The sequence below is a fragment of the Ambystoma mexicanum genome, chromosome 7p (genome assembly GCF_040938575.1).
Source record: "Ambystoma mexicanum isolate Mex_15411 chromosome 7p, UKY_AmexF1_1, whole genome shotgun sequence".
NCBI classification, from domain to species: domain Eukaryota; kingdom Metazoa; phylum Chordata; class Amphibia; order Caudata; family Ambystomatidae; genus Ambystoma; species Ambystoma mexicanum.
Window position 1 is genome coordinate 648,436,360 of NC_090939.1, and position 26,215 is coordinate 648,462,574.

At 46.1% G+C, this 26,215-nt stretch overlaps 1 protein-coding gene across 4 annotated transcripts in view; it reads right to left on the bottom strand.

Annotated features, from left to right (window-relative positions):
* REV1 (REV1 DNA directed polymerase) overlaps positions 1–26,215 on the bottom strand; it is a 1,193,441-nt gene that overhangs the window by 322,112 nt on the left and 845,114 nt on the right. For all 4 annotated transcript variants that reach the window (XM_069636691.1, XM_069636693.1, XM_069636692.1 and 1 more), the window contains one exon: positions 4,343–4,451. In XM_069636691.1, the coding sequence (XP_069492792.1) occupies positions 4,343–4,451 (109 nt within the window). The remainder of the gene's footprint in view (positions 1–4,342; positions 4,452–26,215) is intronic.

The following is a 26,215-nucleotide window of genomic DNA, read 5'->3' on the forward strand; positions in this document are numbered from 1 at the left end:
CCTTGTAACCAGACGGTATTGGCAAGTGTAACAAAAAACCGCCGTCCCAAACAATACAGCTAATAGAGCCATGCTTTGCTTAGAATTTTTCAGCCTTTGTCAGCTTTTGATCCTCTCCTAGGGCGAATCTTTGGAGCCGATTTGGTTGTGGTTCTGGGATCTGCACTTCAAGTGCCTATATTGTGGCTGAAACAATAAAGAACCTAAAGTGTTATTACTGTGCCTGGTACTTGTTTAGCGTGCGATCCCAGGAATAGATTTCAGTCAGTATTCCAATATGGTTTAATCTGTTTATTTTATGTATATGTATTCTTCATGTATTCATTTCATACATTAGTACATTTGCATTATCCACATTTCATAATTCCATTTTGCACATTAGTTTTGTGCTCTGTTGTATTCTCCCATGTATTGATTTCATACATTCATACAGTTCCATAATGCATATTTTAAAATTCCCATTTAGCACACTAGTTCTGTGCTTTTTTTCTTCCAATGTTATAATCTACCAATCTCCCAACACGTGTTTCCCCACAACTTTAGCTGTGGTTCCTCAGGATAGATTCTAGACCAAAGAAAAATAAAAGGAACAGAATTCTAATTTGAGTATTGTTTTATAATAGTAAATCATACAAATCTGAAAGAAAAAAGAGCATTTGTGATCGAAGAAAGGAGGACCTGTTGCTCAAGGTAAATGAATTCACTCACCCTTTGCTTCTGTTGCTTAATTTGTAGTTTTTTTTGTACGGTTAAATCTAATTTTAAAGGTGTACTTTGTCAGGAATGTTGAATCTGAGAGTTCAGAAGGGCTAATTATTTACTAGAACCCTTTTTAAAAAAACCTCTGTGAACAAGCATGTATCATACAAATGTTCACATAATATATGCAGAGAAATTTTTTAAGGTTTAGACATGGGCAGTCTGAGATATAGTTTTGTATTTCCTAACCTTAGAAAGCCTGGTAGCCTAAACATGTTCCTAGTTACAAAACAAAAAGGAGGGGAAAAATAAATTTTAACTTCTTTTTTGTCCAAAGGTTTTCACCTACAGCAAGGTCTGATTGCCTTGTTGTTGTCGCCTGGATCTGCAATGAATCTCTCTGTCTTCAGTTTCCGCTTTTATGGCCTGTAGCACGTAATGATGTCATCACGCATGCGTACCGCCTTGACATCATATGTTCTAGTTCTTGTGGTGGCCATTTTGAAATGGCATATCTGCCGATCCTCATGGATTTGCTACGTTTGTTATGGGCAAATAAGTATTATATAATTATTGTTCCTAATTCGTTCAATATATGTGTCAAGGATATTAAGCATGATGTTTGTGAGGATTCTATTTCTACTTTTAATAACTCGTGCACATGCCATGATGTTGTCACGTGTTTTCAGTACACGGCAACTATTCGGAGTTGACCAATATTTTGTATTGCTATACCAAATTTGCTCCCTCATATGCTAAACTATTCATGGGCCACTTCGAACTAAACCATGCATGGCAACATCAGGCATTTATTGAGAAAAATGTTGTATATTGGGGGCGGTACATTGATGATGTACTTATGAAATGGAATGGCAACAAAATGAGACTCAAAGAATACATCGCCCATCTCAAGGACAACAATTATAACATCAAATTTACAGAAAAAGTTAGTTCAGAGGCAATAGAATTGCTACACGAATGGGGAAAGAATACTAATGGGTCTCTATATTAAACCAACGGCAGTAAACAACAAACTGCATGCACAAAGTAATCATGTGAAGCATACCATTAAAAATATTCCATATGGAGAAATACTCAAGAGTTAAACGCAACTGTAGTACAGAAAAGAAATATCAAACGCATATAATGGATTTGAAAGAAAAATCCATTCAGAGAGGATACAATGAGGACTCCTTGTATTAAGCCATAAGGAAAGCAGAAAAAATGTCAAGGCCTAGTCTACTAACCAACAAGAAGAAACATTTGAGTAAAAATGCAAAAACACACTTCATCACCACATACAACAGTGAGGCGTGCATTATGAAGAATATATTGAATAAACACTGGAATATTCTACAAACAGATGAGACACTGAATAAACACCTAGAAGAGAAACCAACAATGATATTTCGAAAAGCACCCACATTAAAACAGAGATTGAGTCCAAGCCGCCTAAAGAATCTAAATACGAGCAACCTTAGCAAATTTTTGAAAGTGCCGGCACCTTCAGGCCTTCCTACCCATCTTCCACCCCGAACTGTGTGAAGGTTGGCTGGTGAATACCTAAACCGGTATTCTTAATTAAACTTAATCAGGGGCTGTTTGGCCAGGCCAACTACGACCTTCAATAAATGTAACCACAACAGAAACCTGCCTCAATATCAGACCCCCAGTCTGGAACCCCATTCTTGTCCCCTGTAACTTGTAGACCCTCAACCGTTCAACTGTGCGAAGACATGAATCCTCAAGTATGTTGGCTCTCTTCAGCGATTAGTGTCTCGCATTTCCCGGCTGGGCCCCATATTGATTGTTTGAGTCTTTGGGTTCTCGAAGATCTGCGCCTTCCCATTATGCAGTATTTTCAGCTTGTCCGGGTAGATCAGCATGTAATTTAATCCTAGTTGACTCTCCCTTTGTTGGATCGAATTGGCTCCTGCACCACTTCACTTGTATTGTATAGTCCATGTAGATCACTAGTGTGGCAGATGACTTCTTTATCACTTCACCTCTGCTTGAAAATGCCAAAATCCACTCCCTGTCTTTAAAGTTCAACATTTTAGCTCTCAACAGTCTAGGAGGATCACCTGAAGGCAGTTTCCTCACTAAGGATCCATGTGCCCGTTGCACTGTGACTCCAATGTGAATCCCTGGGTCAGCATTCCTGGGCCCACCTCTTGGAGTAGAAGATTTTCAACATATGTGGTGGTATCCTTTCCTTCTCCTTCAGGTAGACACATAATCCTTATGCTACTACTTCTTGACTTTCCCTCCGCATACTCCACTCTGTTTTCCAGAATCTGCACCTTCGTAATCAGATCCTGTACCTGAGATCTCAACTCTGATGGTTTTCATGGTGTCTTGCATATTTACCTCAGTGACCCACACTCTTTCGGCCAGGGAGCGTACGTCTTGTCTGAGCAGGCCTATGTCAATTTTCACTTCATCTATCCGGTTTTCCATCGATGTACGCCGCGCCGCTATGGCTTGAAGTATTTGGAAGTCCCTCCCCATGGCGGCACGGATGCCGTTATTTCTCCAGCATCTTCATGGGTCCGTTGGGAGGTGGCTCTTCTGTTTTTTCCGGGCGAAGGCCTCCATTTTTCTTTGTGAAGCCTTCCCTCACAGCCTTCTGTCAGGTATGAGTCTTGGTGCAGTTCTATTTGACACCAATGGATGTGACACCCACCAGGCATCTGTGTATAGTAGGTGGGAACCCTATGTGTTTTCAGAGATCCCAGAGGGGTGTGCTTGATCCACCTTCCCCAAGGACTCTTCACCAGGTGGATCAGTCTTGCTCTCTATCAGCCCCCAGCCGTTAGCTCTTTTCCAGTTTTCCTCTTGCTGCACTGCACTGTGATGTGCTGGGACTTTCCACTCCACGCTGAGCAGGCCCTGCGCCAGCACCGAGCGACTGATTCTCAGACACGGGTTCTACCTCGAGCTGCTCCGCGCTAGCCCTGCTTCACTCTCCGTTCTGTTGATACTGTCGCCTGCAGGGTGGTTCCTCAGTTTACCGGCTCGGTACGCAGTATTCCTGCATCTCGTCGCCCTCTTTCAATGTTTCAAAAAGAGCAGCTCTGTCGCACTCTTGTCTACGCTCAACTCCTCACTCGGGTGAGCAACCGCTTCCCACACAGGCTGCCGTCCAGGACCCAGAGAGACACAGAGGTGTGCCTCGTTTCACACCGCACCCGGCACCATCTTGGGAGAGGCAATTCCAGCACGCTACTTCCTTTGCTTGCCTTCGCGGGTCCCTCACTGCACTTTGCGCTAATTGTCGTAGAGGGTCCCAGGATCTCCCTGCCACACTTAGTCTGAGGCAAATTTTGCAGTTAAAAGGGGCTTACTTATCTTTTACAGGATCCATCGGGAGCTTCTCTACGCAACGTCTTCACTCCATGCCAGCAGACCACGCCCCCCGCAAACATAGCACATAGCTATGCAGAATGTGACTTCCTATTTACGACAAAGGACTATTCATTGAACATGATCATTCAGTTGTTGGCACTTCTGTGCTTAAAAATGTGCCATTTGTGCTTCAAAAGTTCTTCAATCAATACATCTTTCAAAAAAGAATACCACATTTTGCATAGTAAAGGTATGGCACAGTTGGTAGACATCAATTATATCTTTTTATTCATACCAAATGGATCCAGAACAGTGTTCTCATTTTGTCTTGTGCGTTGACCATAAGCAGTTTTCAGTTCTTCCTGAAGCTCAGCAGGCAACGCAGCAAAAACATCTGGGTCCACCTGAGATTTAAGAAAAAATAAAAGGTTACTTCACTAAGACTTCCTTTTCCCTTACTCCTTCTATACCTCAGAGAACACTGAAAGCTATGGATAGTGACAGTAGTCAAAGAGGGTAATGTATGTAAACTATGACTAACGGTTAGATCCCCATATCGATTATCTGAAACTGGCTGACAGACAGAGCATCTGAACTATCGTCTCTGTGAGGTTGAACGTGTCTGGAGATGTGGAGTGACAGCACTGATTTTTTTACTAACTTTTAACTGTTCATGGATTATCAATGAGAGATGCCATCACATATTTACAGTGTATACTTTGGTCTTGCAATTCACCTGTTACATCACAATACCGAAATTCATTCAAGGGTAGAAAAAGGCAGTGTCTAACATTTTTTTCAATGAATGGTTAACCATTATCTAAAGAAGAGCAAATATATTCTATACCGTTCTGCTTTCTACTGATTCTTTTGACCTATGTGCTCATTATCACACCTATAAGGATGGTTATGTCTTTGGATAGAAGCAGAAAGCCTTGTTCAGCCTTCATTCCAGACATATGTTCATATATTCTTTATCCATCTTCGTAATATAATGTCAAATGTAAGAGGCAATATGACCAGACTATTTCATTATACATGTATTTAATCCTTTGATTTTTAGAGGTTTAGCATGCTTCTTAATCACTGTCTCCCTTTAAACGCACTATAATTATTTGTAGTGAATACTTCATGTACAATGTTCTACTGCTGCTATGAAATGTTTTGGAAAATGCTGAATGCAAATAAATATGGATAAAATAAATGTGTTAGCGAAAATCTCAGGCACCCATCTCCTTAAAGTGTTGATTGTGGATAGCTTCAAGGGTTCCAAAATCTGTCCCCTCTTCTCCCAGATAGTGTGTTAACTTAATTCTCTTTTCTGGGCCTGTGTATTGAGGGGAGATGTAAATTAGACAGTGTCCACATGACAGGAATGAATGACTAGGAATAGAGACATTACGATATGTAACTTTGTTGCACTTATATCCATACCCCCTCCAGTTCTTCGTTGATATTGTACCAGTTGAAGACGGCATGCCTGCCCTGGCCATCCGTGTTCGGCAGAAATGCATACAGTACCCTCTGGGACCACCACACACAATTAGGACTACAGGTGTAAGCAAAACCAACCTTTGGTATAAGTCTGTACTACACAGTTTTTGGCAGCGAGCTGAGCAGCCAGGCTTATCTCAAGAGGGAATGTGAGCAGTAAATGAGGTTACACAAAGGTCTTACAATCACAGTGGTTCAAGTAGACATTTACATTCAAGGTGTCTTGGTAAAACACTTATAAATTTATTATACAATCATTTAGAAAACGGTCACTAGAGGGAGGCAACTTAATATTATACACAAATAAACTTCAGTACCAAACCAATCAGTTTCTGAGTAAATTAGGCCCCCCTGAAATAGGAGCCAAATGGCATTTCAGTCACTTTAAACAGGAATAAAACTGTACAAGTGAACACAATGGATCACAAATACTTTCTTAGGCAGTGCAAATAGTTTCAGTTCACCAGAAGGGTCAATTCAATTCAATAGGCCTAGGCCAAGTGTCTTGGATAAGAAAGAGCAGTTCTGGTAGTAAACGGTAAAGTCTTTGCCAAAGTTCTCAGAAGTAGTTTGTTCGAAAAAGAATATGTTGGGTCACAAGATGATTAGGCCTGCAACTTGGGAAAGTTTCACGAGCTTTCACTGCGAGAGGCAAGTTCTCTTAATTGGGTTCGCACAGTACCTTAAAATGAAGCAACTGATGCAGCTGAAGACGTAGGTTCCTGGCAGTTCCTGCAGATCTTGCTGTTCCTGAGCCTCAGTCGTGGGGACAAGAGGGAGGACGTCGGGGGACTGCTGCACTGCACAGGATCGTCGTCAAAGCTGACAAAATGGAGTCACTTCCGTTCAAGAAGCTGTCGTCAAGCACACAAGCTGGTGTCCTTCTCCCTGGTTAATCCTAACCAGCTCCGAGAATGGTATCCAGGTGGTTTACGAATTGATTGGGCCCACCAACTCAAAGGAAGAGGTAGTCTTTGAAGGGGCTTCCCTGTCGAGGTGAACGTGGCAATTCGGACCTGCAGCAGGGCTCCACCGGGCAAACGAACGGTCCAGTAGTTGCAGCAGCCGTCCTCTTCCAGCTCGTCTTCGTTTTTTTTGTTCCAGTGGTCGACTCTGCCTACCAAGCCAAGAGACTCGCCTTTTAAACAGTTTTCTCCCATTCATTCCAGCCTAGCTGCCACTCACCCAGCAGGGTGGCTGCCCTTGCCGGACAGTCAGCTAGCCAATCACGCTAGAGTGCATTCGGGTCTCCTAGGAGACTAAGCACAGGGAGTTTCAGGCACCTCCCTCACTTTCTGGCCACCCCAGGCGCCAGAGGCGGTCTTCAGTCCTAATGCCCGCCTAAGGCATCGAAACAAAGGTACCAGACCTAGTTTGGCACGCAGAGACAAATACTAGAAGGACCTTTCCAAAAAGAAATGGGGGAAAAAAGAAGCCCGGGTCCTGTTTAAACAAAAGGGCTTATGGCGCCATCTTGAAAAACATGTCTCCCGCGATTTTTAGCTACTGATCTTTGCGGTCGGAAAAAAGCATGGTATTTCATTGTAAAACCACTGCCACCAGCCATTTCGAGAGGAAAGGGTAGCAGGGGACTGCTACATGAGTTTTTAGACCTAGGGTATACTATCTAACCCCTCCAGCACTCTATAGGAAGATAGCGTGTGCTGGGTCTAGGAATTTAAAAAGACTAGTAAAGTCAATTTAACTTTACATTCTCTGGGAAACATTAGTTTACCCCAGAGAAGGTATTTAAACCTTGGGGAGTCTAAAAGACACCCCTGTGCCACTGCACTGAAGGTGCTGTGTGACACACATGACAAGATGATGCCTATGGAGTTATCTTAAAACTCCATAACCAAAGAACACAAGAGTAAAACGCACATCAAAATAAATGAGTGGGAAAAAAGGGTCATACTCTCTCCAGGTAAAAAAAAAATCAAGCCCTCAAAATCCAGCAAAGTTGCTGGGGGTCTCTAAGGTGAAGGGAATTGGCACATTCTTGAGAATTCTCCCTAACAATCCTCCCATCCAGTACTATGTAAACTCCCTGTCTACACTGCTCTCATCGTGACAGGACAGTGCAATATAGCGTATCCTTGTACAGCACAGAAGTATCATGCATGTTTTGATCCATTCTCCAGTAGCTATGCAACACTGGTCGGCTTATGCTGCAGCATTTACACCCTGGCCAATGGTGTTCACTGCACAAGGTTACATTTCAGGGGTCGAAATTGGCATTTGTTGACTAGGAGCAAAAAGCAGCTCCTGGGTATCAGGCATCACCCGTTAGGCAGAAGCTACATCTGGGGAACCAGGAGTCAGCCCATAGCGTACAGCAAGTGTAACATTAGCGCAAGATGCAAACTTTAACTTGTTGTTCATTAGCATATTAGACAATATGCTTTAATTGCCCCTTAGGCATGTCCTTTATTCTCCTGCAAACACATTCCCAAAACTAAACATCATATCATATATCTTTGTGTGTTTTACACTACTTACCTGAGGAGTCAAGTGTTGTTCTTGGTAGCTGTTGGTGTCAAACTAAACCGGCTCCTCTTGGCTATAACCAGGAGCTAAATAGCTCCCAGCTCCTGTCAATTTCGAACCCTGAATTTACAGCTGGCAATGGGACAAACGTTAGCCCTGCTCATGTTGGATGTGCAAATAGCTGCATACCTACGAGACACCCTAATTCTGATAAGCAACACCCTTATTCAGACACTGTGACCAGTGTGTTTTGTAGAAAGTAGGTGTGTAGGCTTTACCTTTACTGAATATTGTTTTTAAGGGGCATGGAAGGATAGTGAAGGGGGTTTGACTTGGTTGCAGTTTCTTTTTACGTAAGGCTCTACAAATGTTTTAATTAATGTTAAGGCAGTTTTTGTAAAACTCTCTGTTAATGGATCTAAAACCGACTGACACACTTGAGAGGAAAGGGAAGTCAAAATTCCCCTAAGGGAAAGTAACATGGATAGAGTAACAATGCCAGCTTTCAAGTAGGAGTAGCAGGCTAACGAACAATTTACATACCTCTCAGTGATGCTCTTTCTGATGGTTGTTTCCTTCCACGGCTTCCTCATCTATGATATCTATCTCCCAGAATAGCTGCTCTTTGGAAACTTTTCTGTCACCAGGGAGTGCAGTCCAGCTCTGCTCGATACCATGAACCAGGAGAGAACTGAGCCAAAGAAGAGCTGGATTGCCCTCAGCTCTAACAGGTTTATATGTGTAGCTAAATTTGGCTGCCCAAAGCAGTTCAATCCAGTCCTTGTCTGTTTGCGAGAATTGACAGCGCAAATATTGTTCCAGGATCTGGTTTGTTCTTTCTGTCCATCTGTTTGCGGGTGATAACCGGTGGACGTTTGCTCCTAGAGTAGCGCAAAAGGAGGACCAAAAATAAACACACACAAATGGCCTATCTCTGCCAGAGAGGATGATGGACAGGATACCATGCAGTTTCACAATGTTAGATAGGAAATGTTTTGCTAGGTCGACAGCAGTAGAAATTTTGCGAGTGGTATAAAATGCACCATCTTTGAGAGTAAATCCACTACCACAAGTATCACAGTCTTCCCACAACTCTTGGGCAGGTCTGTTATGAAGTCCATGGAGATGGTATGCCACAGTCCAAGAGGTGTGGCCAGTGGTTGCAGGAGTCCTTGGGGTCGTTGATGATCACTCTTGCACTGGGTGCACGTGGTGCATGTTCACACGTACAATTGAATTTCCTGATTCAATGTTGGCTACCATCAGTGGCGTAGGACTGCTTTCATGGTATTCTTAATTCCTGGGTGCCCTGCGAGAGGGTTATCGTGCATCTGACAGAGGGCCACGAGTTGCAGTTCCTGGATTGGTTAATAGAGACGCCCAGGAAAGTATCGTAACCTGTTGCACTGACAGCGATCAGTTCTCTGCTCAACCCAGTCATCCAAACGGCACCAGGTGAAATGTTCTCAGATATCCTCCAAAACATTGTCCTCATTGTGAAATGCTCTAATGAAATTAGTGGGTGACAGTATAGGGGGAGATTCCTTGTCTTTTCGTGCCTGTTCTGTAAGGCTTCCTAGGTGGGCGAGTGCATCCGCCTTTCCGTTTTTTTTTTTAAATCCCCGTGTAGCATGTGATGATGTAGTCCTATGGGAAAAAAGCTTCACCCCAACTGACGTGCAGTTAGTGCTCTGGCGGATCGTAGGAACTACAGGTTACGATGGCCTGTAAGGATGGTAACTCTGTGGAGCACGCCTAGCAGGTAATGCCATCATTCTTTGAATGCACATTTGATCACCAGCATTTCCCTTTTGGCAACGGTATAGTTGAATTCCGCCAAGTTAAACTTTATCGGCCAATAGGCGATGGGATGCAGCTGATTAGTCTGGGGTTCTCGTTGGGAGAGAGTAGCCCCCATAGCATGGCTAGATGCGTTTGTTTCCACTATGTATGGGTAGGCTGTGTGGAAAACCTAAGGGTCTTTCCCAACCTACTCAGGATCACCTGTGTAGTGTCCTTAGGGGTTGGGGGAGGAATACCCGAGGGCGAGACATGGGATTCCCCCCTTCTTGACCTTTTCAAACCCCCCTCAGCCTTTATAGGGTATATTCAAGCATCCACTACTCCTTTCCCTAAACACTATTCAAATACTGAGACGAAGAATAGGAAATCAAGGGGAGTACAGATTTCCCATGAGAAACACCACTATGGTACTGGGACGAGGAAGTTAAAGATCAAATCACAACGACTTACCCAATGGTCAATAGGCAGGATCAGGCAACTGACTTCAACTATGCCCACATGCAGCCTGTTAACTATTTAGATGGCTATAAAAGGAACACACATGCTTGGCATAACAAACGAGTTGGGGGAATGAGCTGGAGGGTGGATCACAGCAGAACCAGGAACTGGATCAAGGAGAACAGGATGCCGAAACGCTGAGGGGCTGTCAGGAGAAGCCGAGGGAAGCGTGGCCAGGGAGCCGGAGGTGTCGGTAGGAGGAAGCCAAGGGGCGTGCTTATCATGTGGTGTACGCTGCCCAGACCATGCTCATTCCCCTGGGTAAGAAAAAGAGCGCAGGAGGGTTTGAGAGGCAGGCGGGGAGACCCTGACCTCGCATGTGAAAACTGAAGGAGGCTGTTAACTCCTTTGCCGGTAAAGAAAAGACTGTATACATTGTATCAGAGTGACCACGAGTGAAAGCACTCATTGAACGTCTCTGGTAGCCAATTTAACAAATGTGCAATGTGAAAAGGATACCGTTAACAAGAGGACAATGGTAAAAGTGTTCCGGAAGGAAACAGGATCACAGAGTGGTCATGTATAAAAATATACACATTCGAAAGTCTATGTGAAAGGAAAGGGAAGCGCCGCCAGTGGAGTAACTTTGCTGAAAATGTGGGGGAAGAGGGACATGACATCTGAAGAAAAGGTGCCACAGCCAAATGAATGGGGACAGAATGGTGTGCCATGAAAGTTTGGGGGACAAACACCCCTGTACCCCCCTAAAATTACACCCATGAGCGCTGCAATGGCAGGGGAGCTGTGCGTGGTTGAAAACTGATGGCAATAGAAATCCTTACAGAAGGTCCTTGTCAGAAAGGGAGTTGGAAGAAAATGGAAGTAAAAAGCAAAATGGAAGTAAGAGCAAAACTCTGAAATACAAACAGAGACAATGTGAGTAAACCAAATGCATTGAGACACATTGGGGTGGCCCCCAGGCAGGAGGCGGATACAAGGGGTCCGAAGAGACCCCATTCCAATAAACTGTGGGCAAAGTTAGGCACCTGGTTGCGCAACCTGTGATGGGTGAACCGTGCAGTCTGCAAACTGCGCCACGATCAGGTGAGGCCCAAGTATAAGAAGGACTTGGTTTGTCATGGGGAAGGGATTCCCGCAAGCAACAAGTGATAGTGATATTTGGAACTGTTGGGAATTATACTTTTGTGTTTGAAAATAAAGGATATCCAGGAGGTTCTAAGCACAAGGGGAGCCTGGGAGAACTTGTGAAGAAGTGAATCCAAACAAGGAAAGATACTGGGAATTTTGCCAAGGGAATCCTAAGAACATATGGATCTTTCTTACCCCGAGTGTCTCTAACTTGTTGTGGAGGAGCTCCATGATCACATTGACGTTGCTTTGTACACTTAAGTTAGCCAAATCCCACACATTCTATTTCTTTGTAAAAGTGAGGGCAAGCATAGGTTTTGACACAGACAGTAGTTTACTTTTAACTGACAGACTTAGACTTCCCTTAGTTTTCTTTTCATTAGGGAGCATTACTACCCTGGAGTTAGGGCAAGATAGGTATTTTGCCATCCTGACCACTAAAAATAAAGGTTTTCCAAATCTATCTGTCTGTGTCATCTCGAGGCCATGCCTGTCTCACAGCTGGGTTAATGTGTCTTAGCACTGGTGATGATGAAAATGGTTCTTTAATTCCTGAAACCGTCTCTCTGCTTCTTCTGTCCATGAGTAGGCGCTGGCCTTTCCTAGGTAAATTGGTGATAGGTTGTACCACAGCACAGAATTCTGGAATGAAGCGCCAATAAAAATGTGCGACAACCAGAACTTCTTTAACTGAAGTCAGAGAGGGGCACTCTATGACGCCCATGGCCTTCTGTGGATCCATAGTGATACCCTATAGTGCTAGGATGAAGCCCAAGAATTCCACTTTCTGGACAGGACACGCACACTTCTACAATACTGCAAAACAGCTGATGCTTTCAGAGTTGTGTTAGCACCGCTTTGACTTGTTGCACGTGTTCCTACGAAGTCTTTGATAATACCAGGATATTGTTGATGTATACTATGACACATACGTCGAGCAGTTCTTGGAGTGGCTCATTAATAATGTATTGGAATGCTGCCAGCACATTGCATAGGCCGAACGGCATCAATCTGTACTCGAAGAGGTCGTATTTCGTGTACATGTGTCTTCCACTCATAGCCGGCCTTTACACGTATGAGGTGGTAGGCTATGCTTAGATCAAGTTTCATATAAATCATGACTTCCTTTACTTGGCCTAAAAGCACCAGAAGGAAAGGTATTAAATACTTTGTTCTTTATTGTTATTTTATTGAGCTCTAAAATAGTCAATACATGTCCGTACAATTCCTTTTTTGGGCAAACAAATAACAGGGAGGTGGCTCGTGATTTGGAGGGTCTTATTAATCCATTGATTAGGTATCCATCAAGAACTGCCGTAGGTGCTTCTGTTCACTCAATGCGTAAACCTGACTACATGGTAATTAAGCTCCATGCATATGGTCGATTTGGCAGTCATGCGGTCTGTGAGGCAGTAAGGTATTTGCCATTTCTTTGCCTTTGCTGTAGACGTCTTGGAGTCTTGGTATTCGAGGGGAAGAGCTTTCAATGCTCCCAGTCTGGGATGCGCCGAGACCGTCTGGGCTATCAACCAGTGCTTTTGAGGTTTCCCGTATCTGAAACATTATTGGAAGCATCTTGCAGAGGTAAACCATAAGGTTTGATTGGTCCAGGGAAAGGTAGGGTCATGTTCCGACAGCCACGGTATACCCGGAATGATCTTACACCTAGGTGCATTTATGAGATTGAATGTTATCCACTCAGTGTGACCATCTAGACACTGCATACGAATTGGCTCGATCTGGTTCCCGACAGGCCCGGATGTTAAACTAGCGCCATCCATAGTGCATATGACTTCCGGTCTTACGTTGTTCACTAAAGTGACCCCCAGAGTGCTGGCATAAGTTTTTTCCATATAATTGCCTGTGGCTCCACAGTCCAAGAACACCACCGCTGCTTGGGGTTTTCTGTTTGCCACTGACAGCAACACCTGTGGTGTGGCATGTGAACAATTCTGAGTCTTATCGTGGAAGGCTCTGGCCTGTTCAGTGTTGACATGTTGGCCTCCTTATCAGCCGGGTGAATCTGTTTTCTGCCGACCCATCGTTGGTGGCGCCTACAGACTTCGTCAGTCCTTTCTGTCTGGCACTGAATTCTCGTATGAAACAACGCGTTCTGCTGCAGTACAGACAGGGTTGTGATGTTCACTGCGTTTCTCTTTCCTCTCGTGACCCTTGACCCCTCCAATCTACACGGGCTTGGGACTGCCTTCGGCTAGTCATGCTGCTGGCAGACTAATCCTTGGCTGGAAAACCATGGTCTTACTGTCTCCCTTCCTCTCGTTCAACTGATCGCCTAGTTGAACGACTACACCATTGCACCAGGCGCAGTCTCGTGAGGGATTAACCACTTGGGCCAACACATCTTTCAAGTCTGTTCTCAACACTCTACAAAACAGTGAGGTTCTTTTACCCTTAGGCCAGTTGGTTTCAACTAGAAGTCTATTGAACGTCATGATTTAAGTAGTTTGTTATCCAAGGTTTGTGCGCGGCACTTTCAGGCAAACAATTTACCAATTTTCTCTTTGAATCCACTGTAATCTTGAAGAATGGCATCCTGACCAGTGGTCTGGACCAATTAGCTGCTTTCCCAGATATTGGAGCATGAACGTCAACTTCGTAGAATCATTTGGAAACGCTTGGGGGCAACACGTGGAGTGCAGCTCACATTGATTTTCAAATTTAGCATAATTTACAGGATCTATATAGAAGCATTTGGGTGGGGCCAGAGGGACTGGAACCGGAGTGATCACTTGGATGAGTATGTGACTCATGCCTCCTACAACTCCTGCAAATGCGTTTTGGGCCACACCCAGCACAGGAGTTGGTAAGGGCGCCATTCGGGAATGGATGGTATTAACTCCAACAGCCACTGCTGACTAGAGTACTTCTGGCTCGTAATTTGGAAGGGATGGTCGTTGTAGAGGTTCCCAAATCTGTCTGTTCCCTCCTGCAGCCAAAAGAAAGGCGGTCAAGTTTCCCTGTCTTGTTTATTAAACCTAGAACCTATACACTCTCCGAAACCCACTGTGAAAAACCAGACAGTATGTGACTACCTAGTCCCGGGGAATTCTGTACTCAGGTGGCCAGGGAAAGGCCATCGTTTTCGATCCGACCCTGGGGGTGGACAAGTGAGGGAGGATCACCAGGTGGGGGTCCTCAGGAGAAGTCCAAGCAGTGCAATAGACTACATGTGCGCAACAGATGTGCCAATGCCTGATCTGGGGCGCAAGCTTGGATGGAGCATTCATCCTGAAGGGAAACATTAAAACCTCATCACCTGAGGCAAGCTGCTACCAGTGCCAGCAACTTGTTGATGACCCTGGGTGCCGAAGAAAGATCAAACGCTAGGCCTCTGAACCGTAATGGCCCACTAGGAATCTCTGGTACTTCCTGTGCTTTAAATGGATTGGCACTTGGAAGGAGGCGTCCTGCAGATCTAGTGACACCAGACTGTCCTGCAGGTCGAGAGATTGGAGGACGTGAGCCAGTGTAACCATCTTGAACTTACCCTTGCAATGGTACAGGTTCAAGAGCCTAAGATCCAAAATAGGACATAAGCCTCTATCTTTCTTCCAGTCGCTGCCACATTCTGATCTGGGCACCTGTTCTATAGCATCTATACAAGCTGAAAAACCTCTACCAGCAGAAGAAAGTCCAGAGGCAGGCAGGCAGTGGCTGGAAGGGGGTGGTGGTCTTGACAGCTTTGACCAAAAGGAAGGCAATATCCCTGATGAAAGACCAGTAAGGCCCAAGCAACACACGTGATGGGACACATTCCCTGACTAACGGGGACATTCTCCCTCCTACTGGGGTCAAATGGAGGAAGTCTGCTTCACAGGGGCCTTGCCCCTGAGGCAGATGAGGGCACTGTAGAGGATGGCAAGCGTCCTCAGCCCCTGCCCCTAGCTGGACTGCGCTGCAGTTGTTTGCCCTAGGGAGCCTGTTCCGGGCCCCTGTGGGAGTAGGAGGGAAAGGGTTGGAAACACTTTCTACTCATTGGTCAGAGGGCTGTTGCTGCTGATCCACGAGACCCAGTAACTTGGCAGTCACCCTGGAGGACTAGAATGTTCGGAGGGACTTATCAGCCTAGCCACAAACAGGTTGTTGCCGTCAAACTACATGTCCAGGGGTTTAGCCTGAACATGCAGGGCAGTATCTCCTCAAAACTCTTCCTGTAGCCATGGTGCATAACATACAGTCAGCCATGCCCTTGGCTCATCTGTAGAAATGTGAAGGATGCTTCCATGGCATCATTGACCTGGGCTTGGAAGCCTTCTCTCATCTCTCCCACAGGCAAGTGATCTGCCGAGCCTCTAACTGCGGACCAGAGACCAAAAGAGAATTTGGCCAGGGCACAGGAGTTGTTACTGGCCTTGCCTGAGCCAAAGACTTATCTCCCCAGCATCCAGCCTTTTACTCTCCGGCTAAGGAAAGGCGGGAGGAAATGTTGAGGAAATGTTGAAACTTGCTGTGGCAGCCTGAACCACAAGGCTTTCAGGGGGGGTGTGCCAGGAAAGAAAAGGCAGATGGGTGGAAAGGTACCGGCCTATGCTTATTTGCTAAGTCCTGATTCACATTCGGAACCGAACCTGGCATCGCCCACAACACGAGGACCGTGGCCTCTAATGCCAAGTTAAAAGGCAATAGGGTCTCCCTCTGCCAAGAATGTCCATCACCTCAAATTGTACTCGAGGTCTGGAGGTGGCCGATAACCTCTTTGGCCAACAGGTGTTCAAATGAAGACTGAAGCTCCACCAGAGTTGTTGCAGGAATCATGTCTAGCCCTGGAGATGTGTCAAGCCCACTTGCCTCTTGTAAACCAGTGGCAAGGTCCAACAACTCCTCTTACTCATTATAGAACTTCCCCGGAAAATCCATGATCACCACCCTGGGGTACAAAGCTCAAGCTCGATGGGATGGAATGGGATCACCAGTTTCATCAAAAATGTCTTCTAATTTTTACATGAATGCAATGCCTAGCGAGTGGGGTATACTCACAAGGAGCCTTGGCGGCGGTGGTGGCATGTAGCGTGAAGCTGTCGCCGCAGGGGCAACATCAGAAGATGTGGCTGTGTGGTATAAGACAGGTGTTCACTTGTAGGAGCTGGGGCCGAGCCTACAGGCATACATAGACAGTCCTTTGCAGGGTCTCTGCCAGCTTGTCCAAGCAAAGTGGGCCCTGATGGCACCATATGTTCAGGGGCCTTGGTAAAGATGTCAAGCATCTTAATCCGAAAAGCCACCCATTCCTCCCCTGTGGAGGATTGGGTTGGAAAATGTACCAGTGGTGCATTTTCCTCAGGGAAGTCCAGAGAGTAGAGACTTTTCTTCGTGGAAGAAGAAGCATGATGCCTGGCTGAATCGCCAGATGAGCGTGACCTCTTCTGGCTCTGCTTCTTGTCCTTGTGGACTGGGGAACGTTCTTCGGTTTGGCACTGCTTGCGAGCCTGGTGACCTTTGAATGTGTTGGACATCTTTTTTCTTGGGGATAAAGGTGAAGAGTTTTGATGTCCCTTCTCTAAGCGCCTTAGGCTACCATTAGTCATGCTTTTCATGTGCTTCTCCCAAACACTATAAACAGATCCTGTGGGAGTCGGAAAACAGACATATGATGCTTGCAGTCGATGCAGTTTTTAAACCCTAATGTCTTAGTTGGATTCAGAATGGCGTGAAATGAAAAACTTAACAAATCTGTACTCCTGAAGCACCTCAATATATACTGGACCCAATATCATATTGGTGCGGGGCACGTAGAGGCGTTGATCAGTGACAGCGTGGAACTGCAATGCGATCGCCGGTGGCAGAAATATTTCCGAAGAGTAGCTCCGTTGGGAGATGGGTATCATAGATGATGAATCTGTGGGAGTAAGAATCTATTAGGAACAAAAAGGTACAAACAGTGCACACACTTATCTCTAGAAAATTCACCACACTGATATGCTGTAAAATATATACTTTAATTATGTTACACATAGGGATCTCTATCAAGTAAAATAAGTACTTGAACACAATATACATCTAGAAAAAGTACATTGTAAGATGGGATACTTCAGGGCATGGTGGGGCGAGGCATCTGCACCCTGGCGGATGTGATCAAGGATGGTCAACTCCTTGACTTCGAAACCTTGCGGGAGAAGTTTGGGCTGCAGCCTAACGATCACTACAGACATTTACAACTGACACACGCCATTAACACCCAATTCCCCAATCTGAGCAAAGTTCCCAATTGTTCCCCCCTGGAAGCAAACGTTCTCCCGGAGCGCATTCTGACCAAGGTTACTTCTACGCTCTATCAGGTCCTCAACTCCTTCGGAGCCCAGGACCTCGCAAGACTGAAAGAGAAATGGAGAGAGAGCTGGGCTCATTGGAGTCCAAGCAATGGCTAGAGGCATTAATGTTTCCCTGGGAAATAGGCATGGATGCCAGACTACAGCTGATCCAGCTCCGAATCCTACACCAATCATACTAATATCGTACGATGATGGCACGGTGGGGGGTGGTAGATAGTGGGTACTGTCTCCGGTTTAAACGTGCCGAGGGTACATTCTTCCATATGATATTGGGTTGTAGCATACTACAGAACTTCTGGGCGGAATGTATTAATAGGATCCCGGATCTCCAGGGGAATCGGTTCCACAGGACCCAACATCGATATTGATGGCCATCCGGGGGGGAAGTGGACCTTAATGGATATGAGAACGCATTTCTAGCAGTAGCAATGGCTGCAGGAAAGCGACAAACTGCAGCAACCTGGGGCTCGGCCAGGGAGATGAGCCTGGACAGGTGGTCTAATGAAGTGGATAGGTGTGCGTACTTAGAGAGACGTATTTACAAGGCCAGAGGATGCCCTAAGAAATTTCAAAAAGTATGTGGGAAATGGATGGACTCTTGATGTTTTAAGTTCACGAATTCCTGAACTACCAATGGACTTCATCGGAGCTTTCACCACCCTCGCTTGAAGAGACTCCCCCCCCCTGGTTTTCAAACGACACTCTCACTTAGCTCAGGCCCCGAATATGTGTATATGCTGATTGTATGGCATGTGACTGTGTTGGTTGTTAAATGATTTAAGATGTTTACAAGAAATCAAATAAAGTTATTTTAAAAAAGTACATTGTATACTATAGAAACAGTAAATGGATAAATGGGCCCTCCTGCCTGTATGTGTTTTTATTATCTCAGATAGGCACCCAACATAAATTAACGGAGTGAGAACAAGTGAACCACACAACCTAGCAAAGCAGGTAAAATTCCATATGGGCCTGCACAATTAAGTACAGTGATCTAAAGACACAACCTACTTCTGTTATATAAGGGAGGCTCTTGACTATGTGGTTGGCACCTAACACTTATACGTAGGGGATAGGAGATAATAGGAGCCGTACAATTTAACCACCAGGAAAAACAACCTAAAAATTCCAAAGGCCCACATACAAACTCCACATTAATTCTCACCCTCTAGAGCATAGTACTAAAACTAATACAAATATGATACACCTACCACCAACCTACTCCCTAAAACCAATGTAGGTTGAATCACCATAGGACAAAAATTAGGTGCCTTACGGGGCGGCCCAACATCATGTACATTAAGTTAGGTAAAAAGGATTGTAATGTCAGGGGAGACTTCATGCTAACTCCGTCTGGCCATCACATAGAAGGCAGTGACTCAACAAAAATTAAGGGAAAAGCCAAAGGTTGGGGGCCCCCGAAAAGTGGCCTTAGATTCTCATAAGAAGAAATTTGGTCATAACATCCATCAACCCCGATCACCCCCCACCACTGAATAAAAATGGCTGGGGTGATGGGAGTTGTGGAAGGTGTTTATATTGACTAATTTTCCCTCCTGGTGAAGATTTGTTCAGTCTCACGGTCCCCAAGTGATCATTTTGTCCAAAGAAGTTCACTCTTTTATTGACAAAACATTAATTTTGTTATGTAGAGAGGTATCTGTATTCATCAGAAGGTTGTGGCGTAGGGAAATGGGCAGTTCGGCAGCTGGGAGCTTTGTGGTGTGTCTGGGGGAGCTGTAGGACTCTGCATTAGGGAAAGTCTTCATTTGTACTTAGTGTTTTCACCTCAACAATGGCATTATAAACTTTTCCAGACTCAACCTTTTTATAGGTAGTAAACATAACTATTTTTTAATACTTAAATAACCCTTATATATATGTGTATATATAGCACGTTTGGAGAAGCAGGCCGGTAGTTAGGGTCACCCATTTTAGGAATAGTGCTTTTTGAGATGATTACAACTTTCGTACCATTGAATGAATCTTCACACAACTTTCAAAAAGAAAAAAACACCACTCAGAATTTTTAGGGAAAGTTGTTTGAGGTTCCCTCAAGTGGCCAGGTGGGGGTCAAGGGGGAGCGACAAAGTTATAAGAATGGGTTTTGAAAACATTGTTTTCCTAATTCATTTTCTCATAGGGGAACATTTGCTCTTACTATAGCGAAAACCGTTGGACAGATATGTGCCAACCTTTCATGAGGAGTGGGTGCCTGGTCCAGAAAGCATGCTTTTGAAACTTTGGTGTAAATCTGTCCAGTGGTTTGTATGAAATCTTTAGTGGTCTAAAACTGTTAGTGTTATCTCGATCTGTCAGAACTGTCTGCAGAGACACATCTGTGGACACATCTGTCTGTCCCCGTCAGTGCCTGGCTGTGCTCTGGACCCACTTTGCCGAAATCCTTCGAAAAATGCCGACAACTTCGTATTTTCATGCATCTGGCCACCTGCCTTCCATAATAGTATCTTCTCGTGAGCACTGCTACCCAGTGACTGCCTTGGCGCCACTGAATTGACTCCAGCTGCCTTCCAAGTCATCCACTGTTGTAGTTCTCCCTTGCACTAGTGTCTCTTTCTGCCTTCACTCTCCATACCACATTCTCACTGATACCAACTACTACACACTCTGTGATGCACTTCCTGTGCCATTCCTCCAAGACTGTTTGCCAGAAAATCGTGTTTAGCCTGTGCCCCCTTCCTGCATAGAAAGTTTCCCGTCTGCCTGAAAATAATTTTTAGCCTGTGCCCCTTCCTGCATTGAAAGTTTCCTATTTGCTAGAACTCAGTTGTTCGCCTGTGCCCACTTCCTGCATTGAAAGTTTCCTGTTAGCTAGAAAATCGTTTTTAGCCTGTGCCACCCCCCGCATTAAAAGATTCCTGAAAATCGTTTTTAGCCTGTGTCCCCTCCTGCATTGAAAGTGCCCGTTTGTGTGAAAACCATCTTTAGCTGTGCTGTGCTTCCACCCTGCCCCTCTTACCCTCTGTAACCCCCCCTATGTGTTAACCCTACACTGCCCACCCCTTCTATGTGCCTCAGTACATCAGTCTGAGTGTCCTCACCACTGCAGCTAGCCATGTCGCTATATATCTCTCCTATCTTCTCTAACTGCTGCTCTATTTCTTATCCCTCCCCTATTACTAAATCTGGCCGGAAGAAAATTAAGGACATACTTGGCTCCAACCCAGGCCTTCATATTCCAGACACCTATGTCACAGCTTCCGCCAGAGAGACTCTCACAGACATCCTCTTCGTTGTTACCTCACCCGACCAATGGAACTGGTACATGGTCGCCTTTCTCCCATTAATAGTGGCTCCCACTGTGAGGTCCTCCTTGACCTCTTCGCCATTTCCAGGGTCATCATTAATGTCTATCGAAATGGAACCATCATGGTTCAGGGTTCTCAACCCAACCTTTTTCTCTTTGACAGTTTCCTACCTCGCCTCTCAAACCTTACTTTTCCCACTGGCCCGGCTCCCTTGTCCTTGCCTGCTGTGCCTTCCTCATCCTCTGCACAGGCTCCCTTGCCTGCTGTGCCTTCCTCCTCTGATCAAGCTCCCTTGCCTGCTGTGCCTTCCTCCTCTGATCAGGCTCCCTTTCCTACTGTACCTTCCTCCTCCTCCTCACAAGCTCCCTCGCCTACTGTGCTTTCCTCCTCCTCCTCCTCCTCCTCTGCACAGGCTGCCTTGCCTGCTGAGCCTTCCTCCTCCTCTGTACAGGCTCCCTTGCCTAACTGTCCCGGCCCCCTTGTCGGCCTTGGCTCCTCCATCCTCCACTGGCCCTCTGGCTCTCTTGCCACCCTTGGGGGTGGGGGGGAAGGGGGGAGATGTATGAGGGGGGGACCACCGTCCCCTGCCCCCCGTCAGAAGTCCTTCAAAGATGGCAATCTGCTCCATATTGCCACGCTTAACTCTCGCTCTGCTGTCAAACACTTGTCTGACATCTGCAATCTCCTTGAACGCATGGATCTAGATGTGCGCTCCATCACACAGACATGGTTCAAGGACAGCTCTGTCACAAGCTTTGACACACTCCTCCCTGAAGGATACAAGATCCTCTCTTTGCCCAGGCCCAAGGTGTTAGGAGGGGGAGTGGTGTTGATCTTCCCAGAAATGAATACCTGTGTCCATCATCCCCACTCAGACCTACTCCTCCCTCGAGTGCCTAGTCTGCAGGCTCTCACTCTCTCCTAAATCTTCTCTCCTTATGGCCACCTTCTATCGGCCACTAGGACAGTCCTCTCTCTTCCTCTAAGAATGGGCTGACCTTGCCTCATCTCTAATATCCTCCTCCTCGCAACTCCTCCAGCTGGGTTACCTCAACATCCATCTGGACTCTCCTGACTCCTCACGTCCTTTCTGCAACCTATGTGAATCTCTCTCCCTCTCTATCTTACCTTCTGGCTCCACACACACAGCAGGCCACGCTTTGGATGCTCTCATCTCCACTGACATCCCTCTCTCTATCTCACTCACTACCTCTCTCTCTTGGAAGGACCACTCTCTTTTCTCTTCACACTTGAAGCTCTCCTCGCCCTCTTGCATCGGCACACCTGGCGCGGCCACTCGGTTTCAAAGTCACCAGACCCCTGAAAAGAGTGACAGCAGCTGCCTTTGCCTCCACCTACTCTGTCTCCTACTCCTGTGGCTGACTCCCACCCTGACACAGCCCTCGCTAAATTCAATCTCTCTATCGCTAACACCCTTGATACTCTTGCCCCCCGTCATGAGAGTCCGACTGAAGCCTTTCAAAAAGTACAACTCTTGGTATGACTCTGACTGCCGTTAAACACAAGTGTAGGGCAGATGAGCGGAAATGGAATTCGTCAGGAGGACCCTCTGACAAATTGGCCTACCGCCTCCTTCAAAGGCAATATCGACCCTGCATCCACACGAAGAAAAGGGTTACAAATCGATTCAGTTTCTTCTGACCCACTGCCCTCCTCCGACTCCTCACCTGTTGAACTGGAATCCGAATTGTAGTGGACTGGGATTTCTCTGTACTGGCGCAGTTGTGGTGTTGTAATCTCGATAGGCAGCCACAGTGGCCACGGGTGCGCTCTAACCTTGTGGCCTCTCCACTGAGACAGGCAAAAATTTTGGGGAAAAAGCCATAGGCAGAAAAAAAACCATTGCCAGATGTGCTTTTATCTTCATGTTCTCCGGTCTTGATTGTGGCGAGAGAAAGATAATATCCAAGATCGACTTAATCCAGGCAAGGTAAGTCGCTGATGAAGGCAGCAGATGGTAAGTAGCTAGCTGATAGAGATGACTGCCGCTTCAGGAGAAATAGTTCGAGGCAGCCAGAGTAAATGATTAGGAGAAAGTGAAAGCAGTACCGGAAAGACCGATAAAGCGCTGCAGTTGCTGCAAGTAAACAGGAAAAAGGGGGCGGCGGCAAGAGCAAACGCCACAAAGGGAAATGGCGAAAACAACAAAAAAAAGGTAAAAAAAGGGGAAGAAAAGCTGCAAAGCCGCACAGGAGGTAAGGAAACACAGAGCGCTACAACGCAAGCAAAGGAGAAGCGGAAGCATAACTCCGACATTGCAACGCACGGGTAGTCGGGAGGAAGGGAATAATGGACATTCTCGCTAGCTGCACGTTAGACAGCCGAAACAAAAAGACTAGCCCGTCACCACACCTTGAAAGTTACGTGATGCAACATTCAATGGCCGCCCCAACGAAACCAGTTCCACTGCTTCCAGGAACCCAGACGCATGACCGAAAGAGTCAAACAACATAGCCAAACTTTTCAAAGTCTGTAAGGAACTGGCCAATCCTGCAGCAGCCTTCTCTTCTGTCACACTCACCAAGGACCTTTGCTCGGCCCTGGCTGCACACTTCACCACAAAAACCCAAGACATCCTCTCCTCTCTCACTCCCACATTACATCATACACTAACACCTCTGGTGCCTCCCTTGGCTCCTACACCACTTCTCCTCTCTTCTCTCACTCTCATCACACCTGATGAGGTCGCCAGACAAATCCAGTCTATGAAGGCCTGACACAAACAGGTGGCCCCATACCCCTCCAAAACCATTAAGGACAACACTGACTCTCTCGCTCCAGCCTTGGCTGATCTCTGCAATCTTTCTTTTGCCACTGGAGTTTTCTCAACTTCTCTTAAGCACTCCCATGTGCTCCCTCTTTGCTGACCCCTCCATTCCGGCAAACTACCGCCCCATCTCTATCACTCCTTTTTACGGGGCAAACTCCTAGAGAAGCTGGCTATCTCTCAGCTCACCCTCCACACAATCTGCTGGTTGCCTCCACGACCATCAGTCTGGCTTTAGAGCATCCAGAGGCACGGACACTGCTCTTCTGAACACCCGTGAAGACCTGCTCTCAAATCTTGACACTAACACCCCCTCTGTCCTCATTCTTCTTGACCTCTCCTCTCCCTTTGACACAGTAAACCACAACATCCTGATCACACGTCTCTGTGACACCCTGGGAATCACAAGTCAGACTTTGGCATGGTTAACCTTCTTTTACGACCACTCATCCCAGCCCATCCCAGGTGGGACCTTCCTCTCTACTATCACTCTTTCAACCTGTGGTGTCCCCCAGGGTTCTAACCTATCCCCCCTTGTTCTTCAATGTCTACATGGCTGCCATGGCACATGTGATTGCCACTTTCTCCTCTAACATCCAGTGTTATGCGGATGACATGCAACTCTTCTTCAGGCTACCCTTAGCCACATCCTCTATCTCACTCATATATGACTGTCCATAATTCAGTCATGGTGTGTGGCAAATGACCTCTGCCTCAATGCCAGGAAGACTGAGATCGTTCGCATTGGAACTCCTGCACCCGCTTTCCCACTTTCACTCTGGCCGATCTCCCTTGGCTCTGCATCCACACCCACCTGCAAGGCAAATAACCTTGGGGTCATCTTCGACTCCATTCTCTCCTTCTCCACTCACATTTTGGACATTTCCAAAAAATACAACTGCAAGCTCCAACTACCAGCGGTACTCTTCCTTTTCTCACCTTCTCCCGGCAACTCACTGTCTGCAAAACCCTGGTTCTCTCAAGGGTGGACTACTACAACATCCTCTTTCTCAACCTCCCTGCCTCTGCTTTTCGCCCTTTGCAACTCATCCAGAACAGAACCACAAGACTTATCCTTGGCCTCTAGCCCAGGGACTGCATCTCTCCGTGCTGGAATGCCTCCACTGGCTCCCCGTGGCTGCAAGGATGAAGTTCAAGATTCTCTGCATTGTCCACAAGGCTTTCTGGGGCCTGGGACCTACCTATCTGCAACAATGCCTACCTAAATACGGTCCTTCCCGAGCCCTCCGCGCATCTACCTCCAACCTTCAGCGAGTGAGCCAGTTCTCCAAGCAGAGATTTGGAGGGAGATCTTAATCCTCAGCAGGGGCCTCCCTCTGGAACAGCCTCCTTATCACCCTCAGACTTGAGCCTGATCTCCTTGAATTCCGGAAACTCCTTAAGACAATCCTTTTCTCCTCTTCCTTTTCTTTCCCTCTACCTTGCTAACCTCTCTCTCCGCTCTATACCCCTCCCCCTCCTTTGCCACACAGCTTGCTGACTGGCCGCCGGGTTTACCTCAGATTCTCACAGGTCCCCGGCACCCTCATCAGTCCTCCTGCAATTGCCACCGGGCCTGCACTTGCCTCATCACTACTTCACTTGGTCAATGACCCATGAGAATGGCATCTCTCAGCACTTACCACAGTTTCTTACTGACTGGGCATACTTGGACTGCCTCCCACCCCCCAGCTCGCACCTGCACTGGTTTCTCCCCCTCCCCTCCCTCTCCTGTACTGTCTGTTCACTTGCACGATCTGAACGTAACATCGGTTTGAAAATAGTCTATCTTCTCTGTCTCCCCTCCTTGCATGGTGGCGCCTAAATGCACTTGGAAAAACTTCAGAATCGTTGTCAGACCCATTTGCTGTTATCTACACTGTCAACTGTACTATATTAACTCACTCTGCCTGTGCAGACTGTATTGTTCAGAAATTCAAGGGCTCTGAAAGAATGACAGTTTTTTCCCCTTGTTCCCTCCCTCCTTGAGCGCTTTGAAACACTTGCCTTGTGTATAGGCGCTTTACAAATAAACATTACCATCTATTCTAGAGTATTGATTGAAGACGGACAGGAGCCACAGATACCAATAAAGGGTGTCACAAAGCAGAGTATGATCAACAACCGGCTAGATGACAATGAATTGTCTTAATACTTCTTTATTAGCGTACGCTCAAAAGAGCAAAGCAAATCGGTTCCCTTAGGGCTAATAAGAAACATAACATATCTTGAACTGTGTCAGGATAGTCATTCACCAAGATGTAGTCAGTTTTTGTGGTAAACTCAAAAGTTAGTGTCTCTCAGGGAGGTGCAAATGTGTTCCAAGTAAAAGTTCTTAGGTTCTTATTAAGTCTTTGTCCTGGTCTCCCCTAGTGTTTTAACATATCAATTCGATGTGGGTTGAGCCCAGAAAAAACAAAGGACTCCAAACAAAATCTTTATCATGCTTC